This window comes from Hemitrygon akajei, chromosome 31, assembly GCF_048418815.1.
Source record: "Hemitrygon akajei chromosome 31, sHemAka1.3, whole genome shotgun sequence".
Lineage (NCBI taxonomy): Eukaryota > Metazoa > Chordata > Chondrichthyes > Myliobatiformes > Dasyatidae > Hemitrygon > Hemitrygon akajei.
This window is the reverse complement of record NC_133154.1, coordinates 30,312,441-30,326,154: the sequence shown is the minus strand read 5'-3', so window position 1 is coordinate 30,326,154 and position 13,714 is coordinate 30,312,441. Positions and strand designations below refer to the sequence as shown.

The 13,714-nt window shown below is 44.5% G+C and overlaps 1 protein-coding gene across 1 annotated transcript in view; it reads right to left on the bottom strand.

Moving 5' to 3' along the window:
• Positions 1–10,873: 10,873 nt before the first annotated feature.
• LOC140719209 (uncharacterized) overlaps positions 10,874–13,714 on the bottom strand; it is a 34,493-nt gene continuing 31,652 nt past the window's right edge. The window contains exon 15 of the mRNA XM_073033648.1: positions 10,874–11,235. Coding sequence (XP_072889749.1) covers positions 10,874–11,235 — 362 coding nt within the window. The remainder of the gene's footprint in view (positions 11,236–13,714) is intronic.

Sequence of the window (13,714 nt, the reverse complement as noted above, 5' to 3'; positions counted from 1 at the left end):
ATTCCACAAAAGGTGAGAGACACCAGCCAAAAGCCAGTCTGTATTGTCCCACAGCCTTTGGTATTTCCACAATTCATAGAACATAGAAAACCTACAGCATAATACAGGCCCTTTGGCTCACAATGTTGTGCCGAACATGTACAGTATTTACTTTAGAAATTACCTCAGGTTACCCATAGCCCTGTATTTTTCCAAACTCCATGTACCTATCCAGGTCTCTTAAAAGACCCTATTATATCTGCCTCCACCACCGTCACTGGCAGCCCATTCCATGCATTGACCATTCTTTGCGTAAAAATCTTACCCCTGACATCTCCTCTATACCTGCTTCCAAGCAACTTGAAACTCTGCCCTCTTGCACTAGCCATTTCAGCCTTTGGATAAAGCCTCTGACTATCCACACAACCAGTGCCTCTCATCATCTTACACACCTCTGTCAGTTCACCTCTCATCCTCCATCGCTCCAAGGAGAAAAGGCCAAGTTTACTCAACCTATTCTCATAAGACATGCTCACCAATCCAGACAACATTCTTGTAAATCTCCTCTGCACCCTTTCTATAGTTTCTACATCCTTCCTGTAGTGAGGTGACCAGGACTGAGCACAGTACTCCAAGTGGGGTCTGACCAGGGTCCTATATAGCTGAAACATTAGCTCACGGCTTTTGAACTCAGTCCCACAGTTGCAGGACAACACACCATATGCCTTCTTATAAACACTGTCAACTTGCACAGCAGCTTTTAGTGTCCTGTGGACAAGGACTCCGAGATCTCACTGATCCTCCACACTGCCAAGAGTCTTACCATTAATATTATATTGTCTTCAAATTTCATCTACCAAAATGAACAAGCTCACACTCATCTAGGTTGAACTCCATCTGTCACTTCTCAGCCCATTTCTGCATCCTATATGTGGCATACTATAACCTCTGACAACCTTCCAGATTATTCACAACACCCCAACAGCAAACCCTTGTGTTAACAGCAAACTTACTAACCTACCATTCTACTTCCTCATCCAGGTCAATGATATAAATTACAAAGAGGAGGGGTTACAGAGCAGATCCCCGCAGAACACCACTGATCACTGCCCTCCATGCAGAGTATGAACCATCTAAAACCACCCTTTGTCTTCTGTGGGCAAACCATTTCTAGATCCACAAAGCAAGGTCTCCTTGGATTGCATGCCTTAGTATGTTTTGTATGAGCCTTGCATGGGAACCTTATCAAATGCCTTACTGAAATCCATATGCATTACATCCACTGCTCTACCTTCATCAATGTGTTTTGTTACATCCTCAAATAATTCAATTCAGTTCAGTTCATAAGGCATGACTTATCCTTGACAAAGCCATGCTGACTATCCCTAATCAGATATGTCTCTTCATAAATCTTGCTTCTCAGGACCCTCTCCAACAACTTGCCCAGCACTGAAGTAAGACTCACTGGTCTATAATTTCTACCAGTTTCTGGGTTATCTCTACTCCTTTCTTGAACAAGGAAACAACATTAGCAAACTTCCAATCCTCTGGTATTTTCCTGTCCCTATTGATGATGCAAAGATCATCGCCAGAGGTTCAGCGATCTCCTCCTTCACTTCCCACAGTAGCCTGGGGTATATCTCATATGGACCTAGCAACTTATCTAATTTAATACCTTCCAAAAGCTCCAGCACATCCTCTTTCTTAATGTCATTTCAGTCCATTGTAAGTCATCCCCACAACTGCCAAGGTCCTTTTCACTGGTGAATAATGAAGCAAAGTATTCATTAAATACCTCCGCTAACTCCTCTGGCTCCATGCATATTTTCCCCATCGCTCCTGATTGGTCCTATTCTCACATGGCTTATCCTCTTGTTCTTCACATACTTCTGGTATGCCTTAGGGTTTACCTTGATCCTGCTCACCAAGGCCTTCTCATGGTCCCTTCTAACTTTCCCAATTTAATTCTTGAGCTCCTTCCTGATACCCTTGATATTTTCTAGAACTCTAACAGTACCTAGCTTCTTGAACCTTTCATAAGCTTTTCTTTTCTTTTTAACTAGATTTTGTGTCCTTTGTACACCATGGTTCTTTTACCCTACCATCCTTCCCGTGCATCAATGGAATATACGCAAAATACTAAGTAGATGTTTTCTGAACATTTGTCACATTTCCGTTGTGCATTTCTCTGAGAGCATCTGCTCCTAATTTATGATACCAAGTTTCTGCCTAATAGCATCATATTTCCCCCTACCCCAATTAAATGTTTTCCCAAATTCCTTCTCCAGCACTATGCTAAATGAGATAGAATTGTGATCACTCCCTCCAAAATCCTCCTCCAGCAAGAGATCTGACACCTGACCAGGTTCATTTCCCAATACCAGATCAAGTGCAGCCTCTCATCTAGTTGGTTTATCTACATATTGCATCAGGAAACCTTCCTGAACACACCTAACAAACTCCACCCCATCTAAACTCTTGCCCTAAGGAGATGCCTGTCAATATTAGAAAAATTAAAATCACCCATCACAACAACCCTATTATTATTGCACCCTTCCAGAAACTGCCTCCTTATCTGCTCCTCAATGTCTCTGTTACTATTGGGGGATCTATAAAAAACACTTATTGCCCCCTTCCAGTTTCTGAATTCCACCCACAATGACTCAGTAGGCAATCCCTCCATGACATCCTCCTTTTCTGCAGCTGTGATACTCTCCCTGATTAGCAGTGCCACTCCCCCACCCTTTTTACCTCCCTCCCTGTCCTTTCTGAAACATCTGAAGCCCGGCATACTCAGCAGCCATTGCTGCCCCTGAGACATCCATGTTGCACGAGGTGACTGAGGAGAACCCAAGTGCAGGACACCGGCACGTCGACTGAGTTGGGGAGGCTGGCGTAGACGTGAACGTAGAACAGCAAACTGGAGGAATCTTGACAAGGAGATAGAATTTACAGGGACTATCTTGAAAATGGAGCTGAATTTAGAACTAATGGTTCTAATCGGACAAGGAAATGAAGTATCACATGAGAATAAACCAACAAACTGGCAACCTGTGATAGTGACGCCATTGTACTTATTTCAGTCTGATTAAAACCAGGTGTACTGTAATTAAGTAAACTAGCAGCAAATGGAAATCTAATGACTGTAATTAGGGCAGAATCAGGGAGAAAAGGGCTTTAAAAGGGAACAGCCAACCAGAACTATGACAACCCAAGTCCCTGTAATAGCCACAACATGATAGTTCTGCATATTGATCTATTTTCCTTTTCATCTGCCTTGCTAATGATACCGCTGGCATTAAAATAGACACATCTCAAACCATTTGGCTGAGTGCATATTTCCTCTGCTTATCCTTCCTCACAAACTCCCTACAAGGGGTTTCTACTTGTGTACCAACCTCTTCACTTCGTTACAAATCTAGTTAAACCCTCCCCAATAGCATTAGCAAACCTCCTTCTCAGGATATTGGTTCCCCTCCAGTACCCATCCCACTTGTACAGGTCACCCCTTATCCAGAAAAATATTCTAATGATCTACGAACTGGAAACCCTGCACCCCCCCCCCCCCCCGCACCATCTCCTCAGCCACTCATTCATCTGCGCTGTCTTCCTGTTCTGAGCTTCACTAGATCGTGGCACCGGGAGAAATCCGGGGATTACCATCTTGAAGGCCTTGCTCTTCAGCCTCCTTCCTAACTCCCTAAACTTACTGCGCAGGACCTCTAACCCTCTCCTGCCTATGTCACTGATACCAACATGTACCACGACCCCCGGCTACTCACCCTCCCTTCAAGAATATTCTGCAACCACTCTGAGACATCTGGGATCCTAGCACCCGCGAGACAACAGCCAGGGGTGTCAAACTCATTTTAGGTCACGGGCCGGATTGAGCAAAATGCAGCTTCATGCGGGCCGGATCAGTCGGACGCGTGCGAACGCAGCTTTCGTTGCCTCTGTTTTTTCAGCCTGCTCTCATGTGTCTCAGTCTCTGCTATAACTACAAAGTGTTTCACTTTACAAATTCCGTTTCTTATGAAGAAGACTGCCGAGCAAGACTGCAGAATAAACACTAAAAACCCTAAAAACCTGGTACCTGAATAAACTCAGCATTAGCCATATCATACACCATAGGCGCTTCGATTACTGGGGCCAGCTTTAATAGTAATTAGATATTATCTCGCGGGCCAAAGATAATTCCACCGCGGGCCTTGAGTTTGACATATATGCAACACACTATCCTGGCGTCTCTTTTGCTGCCACAGAATATCCTGTCTGTCCCCCTAACTATCGAGTCCCCTATGACTATTGCTCTGCCTGACTTCACCCTACCCTTCTGAGCCTCAGAACCGAGTATAGTGCTATTGGTCTGGCTGCTGCTGCCTTGCCCAGAAAGGTCATTCCCCTCAGCAGTATCCAAATGGGTATAACTGTTGCTGAAGGGAATGGCCACACGGGGACCCTGCACTGACTTCCTTCTCTCTTTACCTCTCTCCGTGTTCACCCATCTACTCCCCGAATTCTGCACTCCGGATGTAACCACCTGCTAGTCATTATCGAGCAATTGCTCTGTCTCTATAATCGACAGCACCTCAGGCTATTTCAGTATATTGTTGACCAATGATTGTTTCTAATGATCAATGCGGTTTATTGTTCGTGTTAGAATGCTCTTGTGGGATTATGGTGGGAAATTCCAGCTCCTTTATTGTTACATTTTAGCTTGGGTTATACAGTTATTCACCTGTGTTATTTGTGGGTCACCCTAACTGTAAATGGGGTGCGCAATGGTCGCCCCCCCCCCCCGTCTGTATGCGTCTGGTCGGGTTCATTCTCCGGGTCATGGTGTCCGGTCTGTTTTCTATTTATCACAATAAAATGCTTGTTGAATTTAACGAGTTTCCTCGCCTGTCATTATGGACCAAATTCTCGCCACAATAGATATACTATTTTACTATTTCTAGGGGTTTCTCATCTGTGCGTATCTGCGCTGTTGGAGCACTTGTCAAAGGGGGATTAGAACCCGTGGGGAGAGGTCTTCCCGTCAATACTTCAAAAGCGGTCAATTTAGTGGACCTGTGAACATGATTTCTTAAAGTACACGGAGCAATCGGCAGCGCCTCAGGCCATTTCAATCCCGCCTCTTGGCATACTTTGTCTTTCAGTACTCCATTCATCCTTTTCACTGTTTCCGATAACTGTGGTTGGTAGGGCACTGCCACTCCAGGAGAATCCCAGAGCTTGCTCCGATGCTTTAGTTAATTTCCCCGTAATGTGCGTTGCTCTTGTCACTATTAAATTTACTTTGAATCCCAAATCGGGGAATAATCTCCTTCACCAGTAATCTGGATACTGCCCTAGTGTCATCTTTTCGTGTGGGAAAAGCCTCTACCCATTTAGAAAACATGTCCAATATTACTAACAGATACTTATATCCTCCACTATGTATAAGTCTGCAGATTCATTAACGGTGCCTCTGAGGTGTGCAGATCATCAGATTTAGCAGCGGACATCTTCCAATTATTTCTTTGGCAAATCTCACAAGTTCTGACCATTTGTTCTGCTACCGTTAACTCTGGCCCAGACCACTGTTGTCGTATTTAGTGTGTTACTCGTCCTTTTCCTGCATGTTTTCAGCCATGTACCAGTCTACAAGGCATAGAGGAAACAACATGGTCATCAGGGTGTGACCATAATTCACCAGTATCACTGGTGCGGTGTTCCTCTGCCTCGCCGCCTGCTGCGCAACCAGTAAGGAGGTCAAGGGTCTGGGTGTAGACTGTCGTAAATTCACCGAGATGCCTATGGCCTCCCCAGAAAGGGCGGCGTGTTTAGCGGGCACATCTGCTCAACATTACCCTTTGTCACCTGGTCGGAGCGACTCATGCCATTTCGATTCCAAAATCATTAGGTTCGGGTGATGAACCATCAGTAAAAAGAAACAGATCTGGGTTATCTGAAGGAAGTAGAACTCAAATCAGGACGAGGGAAGGTAGTGGCTTCCACGGTTAATACACAGTCATGTCGTTCGGCCCCACTATGAATGCGAACAAGGGAGGCGGATTAAGAGCAGATGCCCTTTTAAAAAATAATCAAAATTGGCTTTGGTAATAGCAAGCTCTCACGCCCTGGTCGCCATGCCGCTGGGAAGTGTTGCGGCATAGCTGCTGAACTGAGGAGTAGCATTACTGCGTGAGGAATCAACACTGTGCAGGGATGGTCCAATATTACAGGCGTCGCCTTTTCAACCATCACTGCTGCTGCCGCCACATTTCGGAGGCAGCCAGGCAGTCCACAGACCACGGGTGGCAATTGATATGCCACCGGTCTGTTCAAGCCAGACAATTTAGCAGCTTTGGCGAAGTCACAAGGAAAAGGGAAAGCCTGTAACAGATTTCATTTCCCGGTTTAAAGATGCGTGGTAAGCAATACGACTGGAAAATAACGGACTTTCAGCAGTGCAAACCATTTTAAATTGTCTGCGACCCGAAGTAGTGCACTCATGCCAATTGGCTAAACTAAAGTGGCAGAATAAAACACGGGAAGAAGTGATAACTTCCCTTATTAATATGAAACGTAATGCATTGTTTAAAAGTACTGAAGAAGAGAAGGGACAGTATGTGCAGCAGGAAAGAGGGTGTTATGAAAAGTCGCAGGAAGTGTTCAAGCCCCCGTCTTCTTGACTCACGGCGCTCGCAAATTCCTCCTTTTCATCGGTATATAGCTGGAAGGGTGTAGGGTAGTCAGGAATGCCCAGGGCTGGTGAGTGGAACAGTTTCTCCTTCAGAGTCTCATATGTGTGTTCCATTTCCGGACTCCATTGAAATTGAGACCGCGCATCCACAGCATCATAGACTCGTATTCAGGAACACAATGTGGATAGTAATTTGTCATTCGGAGAAATGCAAGCATCTGTTTTTAAAAAAAATGTTCTGGTCTGGGAGAGTATACGATTGCGGATATACATTCCGGACCAAGTACTCTAGCGTCTTGCTGCAGAATATCACCCAAATATTTAACAGTTGTTTGTCAGAACCGTAACTTAGACAATGAGATTCGGTGTTTATGGTTTGCTAGGTGGTTTAACAATTCTACATTCTTTCTGGTAATCCGCCAGCATCTTGGAAGCCAGCGGCAGATCATCAGCATATTGTAAAATTACTCTAGTGCCTGGCAACAGTAACGTGTTCAAATCGCGTTGTACTGCAGCTGCAAATACCGATGGGCTCTCAGTATAACCCTGAGGCAACTTCGACCAGTTATATTGAGCCCATTATAGCTAAAGGCGAACAGGTAATGTGCAGAGGGACCGAGAAGATGGCAGAGCAGAGGTAAATCGCCGTGTACCATCGAGATTCAAGATGAAATTTGGGTCCGGTACAACCGGGAAAGTGGGCTGTACTACCGGTTGATAGCCCGCAAATATTGCATAAACCACAATTCATCCGGCCTGCTGGGTTTCGGGACTGGCAAAATGGGGATATGGAGAGGGCTTTGCGTCATGGTCAATAAACATTGCCCTCATTCTCTTTAGCACAGCCTTTGACAAGGTCCCGCATGTCAGGCTGGTCCAGAAGGTTTGAATGCATATAATTCAGAGAGAGTCTGCCAATTGAATTCGTAATTGGCTCAAAGGTCAAAGGTTGTCTCTCCTACTAGAGACCTGTTAGTAGTGATCTTCCTCACAGATTGGTGCTGGCGCCTTCATAGTTCATTATTCACATAACGTCCAAGGCACAATCAGTAAGTTTGTGGATGACAGTAAAATAGGTAATATCGTAGAGAGTGAGAAAGGTTATCAAAAATTACAGTGACATCTTGAGCAGCTGGGATAAGTGGGTTCAACAATGACAAATGACTTTCAACTTGGATAAGTGTGAAGTGTTGCATTTTGGGAAGTCAAAACAGGGTATGACTTTCACAGTGAACAGTAAAACTCTGGAGAGTGTTGTAGAATATAGGGACCTGGAACACAGGAATTTAGTTCACTGAGAGTGGGGTCACAGACAGACTGGGTGGTGAAAATGGCTTCTGGCATTAATCGTATTTTTCCTCGCTGTAACCTGTGGTGCATCGGGAGGCAACATTGCCATTTCGTTAGTATTTTGTCTGTGTTTTACAAGGCCGAGTTGCTAGCTCAATGCTCAACCCAGCATGGATGGAAAGTGTACAAGGAGCCAGCTGGATTCAAACCTGGGACCATTCGCCTCGAAGTTTGGTGCAGATGCCACTACACTACTGACTGGCTTTTATTCATTAGTCAAGTCATTTAATATAGAATTTAAAGGGTTATGTTGCCACTGAACTAGAGACCAGTGAGTATTGTGTTCAGTTTCGGTCGTTCTGTTACAGAATAAAAAGACGTCATTAAACCAGAAACAGTGCAAAGAGGTTTATGAGAATGCTGCCAGGGCTCAAGAGTCTGAGTTATAGGGAGAGGCTGTGTAGGCTAGAAAGTTATTCCTAGGAACACAAAAGACTTTGTATAAAATCATGAGGAGTATAGATAAGGTGTATGGTCATGGTTATTTTCCCAGGGAAGAGGAACTAAAACCTGAAGGACACAGGTTTAAGGTGAAAGATATAAATGGGACCTGAAGGGCAATTTATTCACTTAGAGAATGAAGCACTTATGGAAAGTGCCACCAGATAAAATGATTGAAGCAGGTACAACTACAACTTTTGAAGGATATTTTGACAAGTAAGTAGATAGGGAAGTATTAGAAAGATATTGACCAAATTCCATATTTGAAGTACTGTTTACAGTTTTGACACCCTGTTTTAGAATGGCATGGTTAAATTGTAAAGAATGCAGAGAGGGTGAGGTTGCTGCTATTTATAAGGAGGGCTTGGTCAGGCAAAGTCTTTATTCTTGGAATGTAGGAGAATGAGGAGTGACTTTATAGAAAGGTCCTTATTTATGGGACAGATCTATCTAGAAGGCCATGTAAGAGTTCCCTAAATGTCTACATTTCTGCTGTGCATTTTTCTGAGAACACCTGCTCCCTATCTAGGCTCCTGTGTTACTCCCATTGCCACTTGACTTGCCCTTTCCCAATTAAATACATGGGTCTTGTTCTGAAACATCAACTGTTTATTTATTTCCTGCTGAGTTCCTCCAACATTATATTTGTGCTCCTGTAGATTTCCAGCATCTGCAGAATCTCTTGTATTTAGAAAGGCTGAATGAGTTCTACCAGGGCAAAAAGCATATATTGCTGTATTCCTCAAAAATGTTATGTGGTAACTTATTGTAAGCAACTTTCTTTTATGCATTCCACAGTCTGATTACTATGCAAGGATGTATTTGATAGTGACACTGAAGCCTGTGAAGGTACCATACATCCAGTTATATAAGAAAATGTGAACTTAATCTAAAATAGTGTTTCCAAGGGAAAGAAAGCATACATTTCCAATGTCCACAAAATCACTAACAGGTACTAAACTTTGGTTAAAACAGTTTTATTTAACACATTTAATGATGGAGTGCTTAGTTGCCTGCACTTATAATAATAATTTAGGCTTAGCTTATGATTATGCTACCTGAACCAATATGTCAAGTTGCTGGGTGTGTATAGAGATTCATGCACATGCAGGTGGGGTGTGCCTTTATGATCAATACCCTTCAATAAAAAGGAACGGGAATGCTTCCAGGATATAACCAAGGCCCAAGGAGCACACTACTGGCCAGATGAAGGGAAAGAATGGATAACAAAGCAAGCTGACAAATAACAAGTTAATAAGTCTGAATGGTTATCAATTTCTGGGAGTAATTGCTTGAAAGGAATGTTGTATGCCTAATTAGTATTTAACAAACCCTAATGCGCTGAAGTCCAACAGCTGCTGAAGAAATGTCCACAACCCTAACTTGGAGAAAAACTTACTGCATTGAAATCTAAAACTGTTCACCTGGAGCAGGTAATGTATGAACACAAGTAGAGGTTTTGAGACTAAAAAGTAACAAGAATTGTTTGAAACTACATGCTAACGCATTGACAAGTTTGAGCTAATGATTAATCAAGAAAAGTTATCAGGCAAAATTATTGTGAGGCTTGTTTCTCATGCAGTGTATCGAATACAAAACAGGATTCAGTGGGTGGGTGGGAGGAGTGATAGAAGAGAACGTCCATGGACTGTGGGAGGGGATTTAGTGGGTGGAGATAATTAGAAATTGGGAAGTGGGCCTATGGGCTGCGGGATGGGATTCAGTAGGTGCGTGAGTTGGTGATGGGAAAGACAATCTGTGAGCTTGTAGAGTGGATTCAGTATGAGGAGAGAGTGTCCATCAATTGTGAGAGGGGTTTCAATGAGTTGGTGGGTGGGGTTGGTGATGAGGGAGACCATACATTCATCGTACAAAGGGCTTTGTGGGGTAGGTAATTGGAGAGAGTGTCTGTGAGATATGGGGGTCTGTTCAGTGGATGGTGGGAGAGTGATTGGGGAGAGCATCCATTGTAGGGGTGGGGAAAGTCAGTGATGGGGGAGAATGACCATGGGTTGTGGGAGGGAATTTGATGGGGAAGAGTATCTGTGGGGTGTTGCAGGGGATTTAGTGAGTAAGGGGAGAGTGTCTATGGGCTATGTGAGAGGATTGAGTGAGTGGGACATATTACACTGGGTCATGGGGAAATGATGATCTCATTCACATTCCTGGTGTTCTGAGATTTACCAGCTGGAATCTGTGGATAAACTGGGGGGAAATTCCTGACTCCTCTTTAAATGTTCCAGTGTGTGTGCCCCTGATATCCAGCTGTGGATTTGATGTGGAATGTGTGGGGTGGACAATATTTGGTGTCCAGTTCATTGACAGACTGGGATAGGGTGATGTGGAAGCTGTTAGGGATGTTACAGGGCTGGCGCTGTGGACACATTTCTTTTTTGACTACTTTCCTGCTTTGAATCATTTGTATTTTACAAAGGCCACCACAGTTAGCAGCGCAGGAAAAATCACAGTGACAGACTTCATTACGAATTTCATGAAACTCCATTTTGTTGCCTCTTCATGTTTCTTCTCCAGGTTCTTGTACATCTGCTGAGCCCTTTCTGCATCCCCCTCTCTGCCCTCGACTCTGTATTTCTCCATCTCACTCCTCGTATGCTCCATGGCTTCCTTCAGCTCCTGCACATTGCACATTTTACCCTCCTCAAAGCTTTTCCTGATCTGCTCCTTGTTCTCCTTATTCCTGCATTCCTCAGCAGCCTTCCTCTTTTGCTCCATCTTCTCCATGTCCTCTTTCAGCCTTGAGAGCTGCTCTTCCAAAGCTGACAAAAATAGCAGAAGATATATTGGTTAGTCTGTGCAGAGAGTGATGAAGGGGGTCACTTCTCCAGGTGTGTGTGACAAGACATTGAAAGGGAGCTTCACTCACTGTTCAATCTAAGAAACACACATAAAATGCTGGAGGAATTCAACCGGTCAGGCAGCATCTCTGGAAATGAATAGACATCAATGTTTCACTAGAGTCCCTATTTCAGGACTGAGAAAGAAGGGGGAAGATGCCAGAATAAAAAGGTGAGGGGAAGGAAAAGGTACTACCTGGAAAGTGATAGGTATATCTAGGTGCGTTGTATAGGTCAAAGGCTGGAGAAGAAGTAATCTGATATGAGAGAATTGTGGACTATAGGAGAAAGGGATGGTGTAGGGAACCTAGGGGGTAGTAATAGGCCGGTGAGAAGATGTAAAAGGTCAGAGTGGGGGAAAGAGGAAGGAGTAGGTGGAAATTTGTTTATCTGAAGGATGAATCAATATTCATGCCACCAGATTGGTGGCTTACCAAATGGAAGACAAGGTGTTGTTCCTCCACCCCTGAGGGTGGCCTCTTCTTGGCACAACAGGAGGCCATGAACCAACATGTCGGAACTGGAATGGGAATCAGAATTAAAATATTTGGCTATTGGGAAGTCCTCTATGTGGCAGAAGGTGCAGAGGTGATCGGCAAAGTGGTCCCCCAACTTACGATGAGTCTCATCAATGTAAAGGCCACATCAGGAGCACCAGACACAATGGACAACTCCAGTAGATTTGCAGGTGTAGTGTTGTCTCACCTGGCAGGACAGTTTGGGGCCCTGAATGGAAATAACGGAGGAGGTGTATGGGCAAGGGAAACACTCAGGGGGAGATATTTGGGGGGGGGGCATGGGAACGAATGGATAAGTGAATAGTGGAAGGAGTGATCACTGCAGATGGCAAAGAGAAGGGGATGTAGAGATATGTTTAGTGGTAGGATCCCTTTGGAGATGGTGAAAGTTGAAGATGATGATGTGTTGGATGCGGAGACTCCTGGGGTGGTGGGTAAGGACAAGAGGAACTCTATCACTGTTAAAGCTGTGGGAAGATGGGTAAGTGTGGATATTCCAGAAATGAAAGAGATGCAGGTGAGGTCAGTATCAATAGTGGATGAAGGGAAATTTCATTCTTTGAAGGACATCACTGGTCAACCTGTTTTGGTACCAAAAAGCTATATTTTAGATATTTCTCAGATTATTCTTTACAAATACCCATGTAATCAACAGCAACATATTTAATGTCAACAGTCAACAACCTCATCGGCTGTGCCATTTCCAACCTAGGATTCAGTAGCCAGTGGAGTCTTATTGCAGAACTAGGATGAGAGGAATCATCATACAGGACACACAGCTGTCCATCTTCTCACTGTCAATGACACCAACACCCCAACTACCACAAGACCCTGTCCCCCTCTCATCTCTGTCCTCCTTCTCAATCTTCTCTGCTCAGAAGAGGCAAATGTGAACTTTGTCCATGACCCTTGGGGAGAGGAAACTCCCCTGCTTCCCCTCTCCATCTCTCACAACAGTCAGAACAATTCTTGGAAATGGGCTGTCCTCCAGCCTATTAAAGTGCTAACTGTTAAAGAGCCAGTACATGGACCCTGCCCACATGTGTGATAGAATGAGCTCTGCCCACAACAGGAGGTGGTCCGAGCACAGTACCAGGTGTATTGGAGAATGGTACAGACACACCCCATGAGCTCTGCCATTTCCAACCTCGAAGTCAGTAGCTAGCAGAAACTTTATTGCAGAACTAGGATGAGAGGAATCCATTGTACAAGACACATGCCAGTCAACCTTCTCACTGTCAATGGACACCAACACCCCCAATTACCACAAGTTCTGGTCCCTCTACAGGCAGAAGCCACTCATAGCTGGCACATGCATTCCTCTCTCTGCAGCATGTATCCCAAACCCACCAGCTTGTTCCATCTCCAACACAATCCTAACCCCAGGATCAGTGGTGGAAGAACCTCAGACACCTCAGGGGAATCTGAGCCTGTTGCTGACCAGAGGGGCGGGATCATCTCTACATCAGGCATTAGATTGAAGGATGACCCCATTGCTCCTGAGCCACTTCCTCAGGTAGAGATGAGCTTTGCACACTCTGAACCCAAGTAAAAATGTCCAGGGAAATTATTACTTGTTAAGAAATGGGCAGTTATTGGCCTACCCTGGAGACTGAACATAAAATCCAACCTTTATGGTCTATGTCCTCTTTGTTACCCAGTTCACTGTCCCAGCAACACTGGGCATCCTCCAACCACTGGAACACACTTACTCTGCCCCCTGAGAGGGCTTTTTTCCATTCCCTTCACCCATGGCCATGATCAGTGTAAATACTGGGGACCCACTCCTGCAGCCACTGTCCCACCATGTAGCCTGTATTTCTAATCTATACTATCCAACCCCTTCTCTCATCCAGTTGTATTCTCCCTTGTTTAGGCATAAT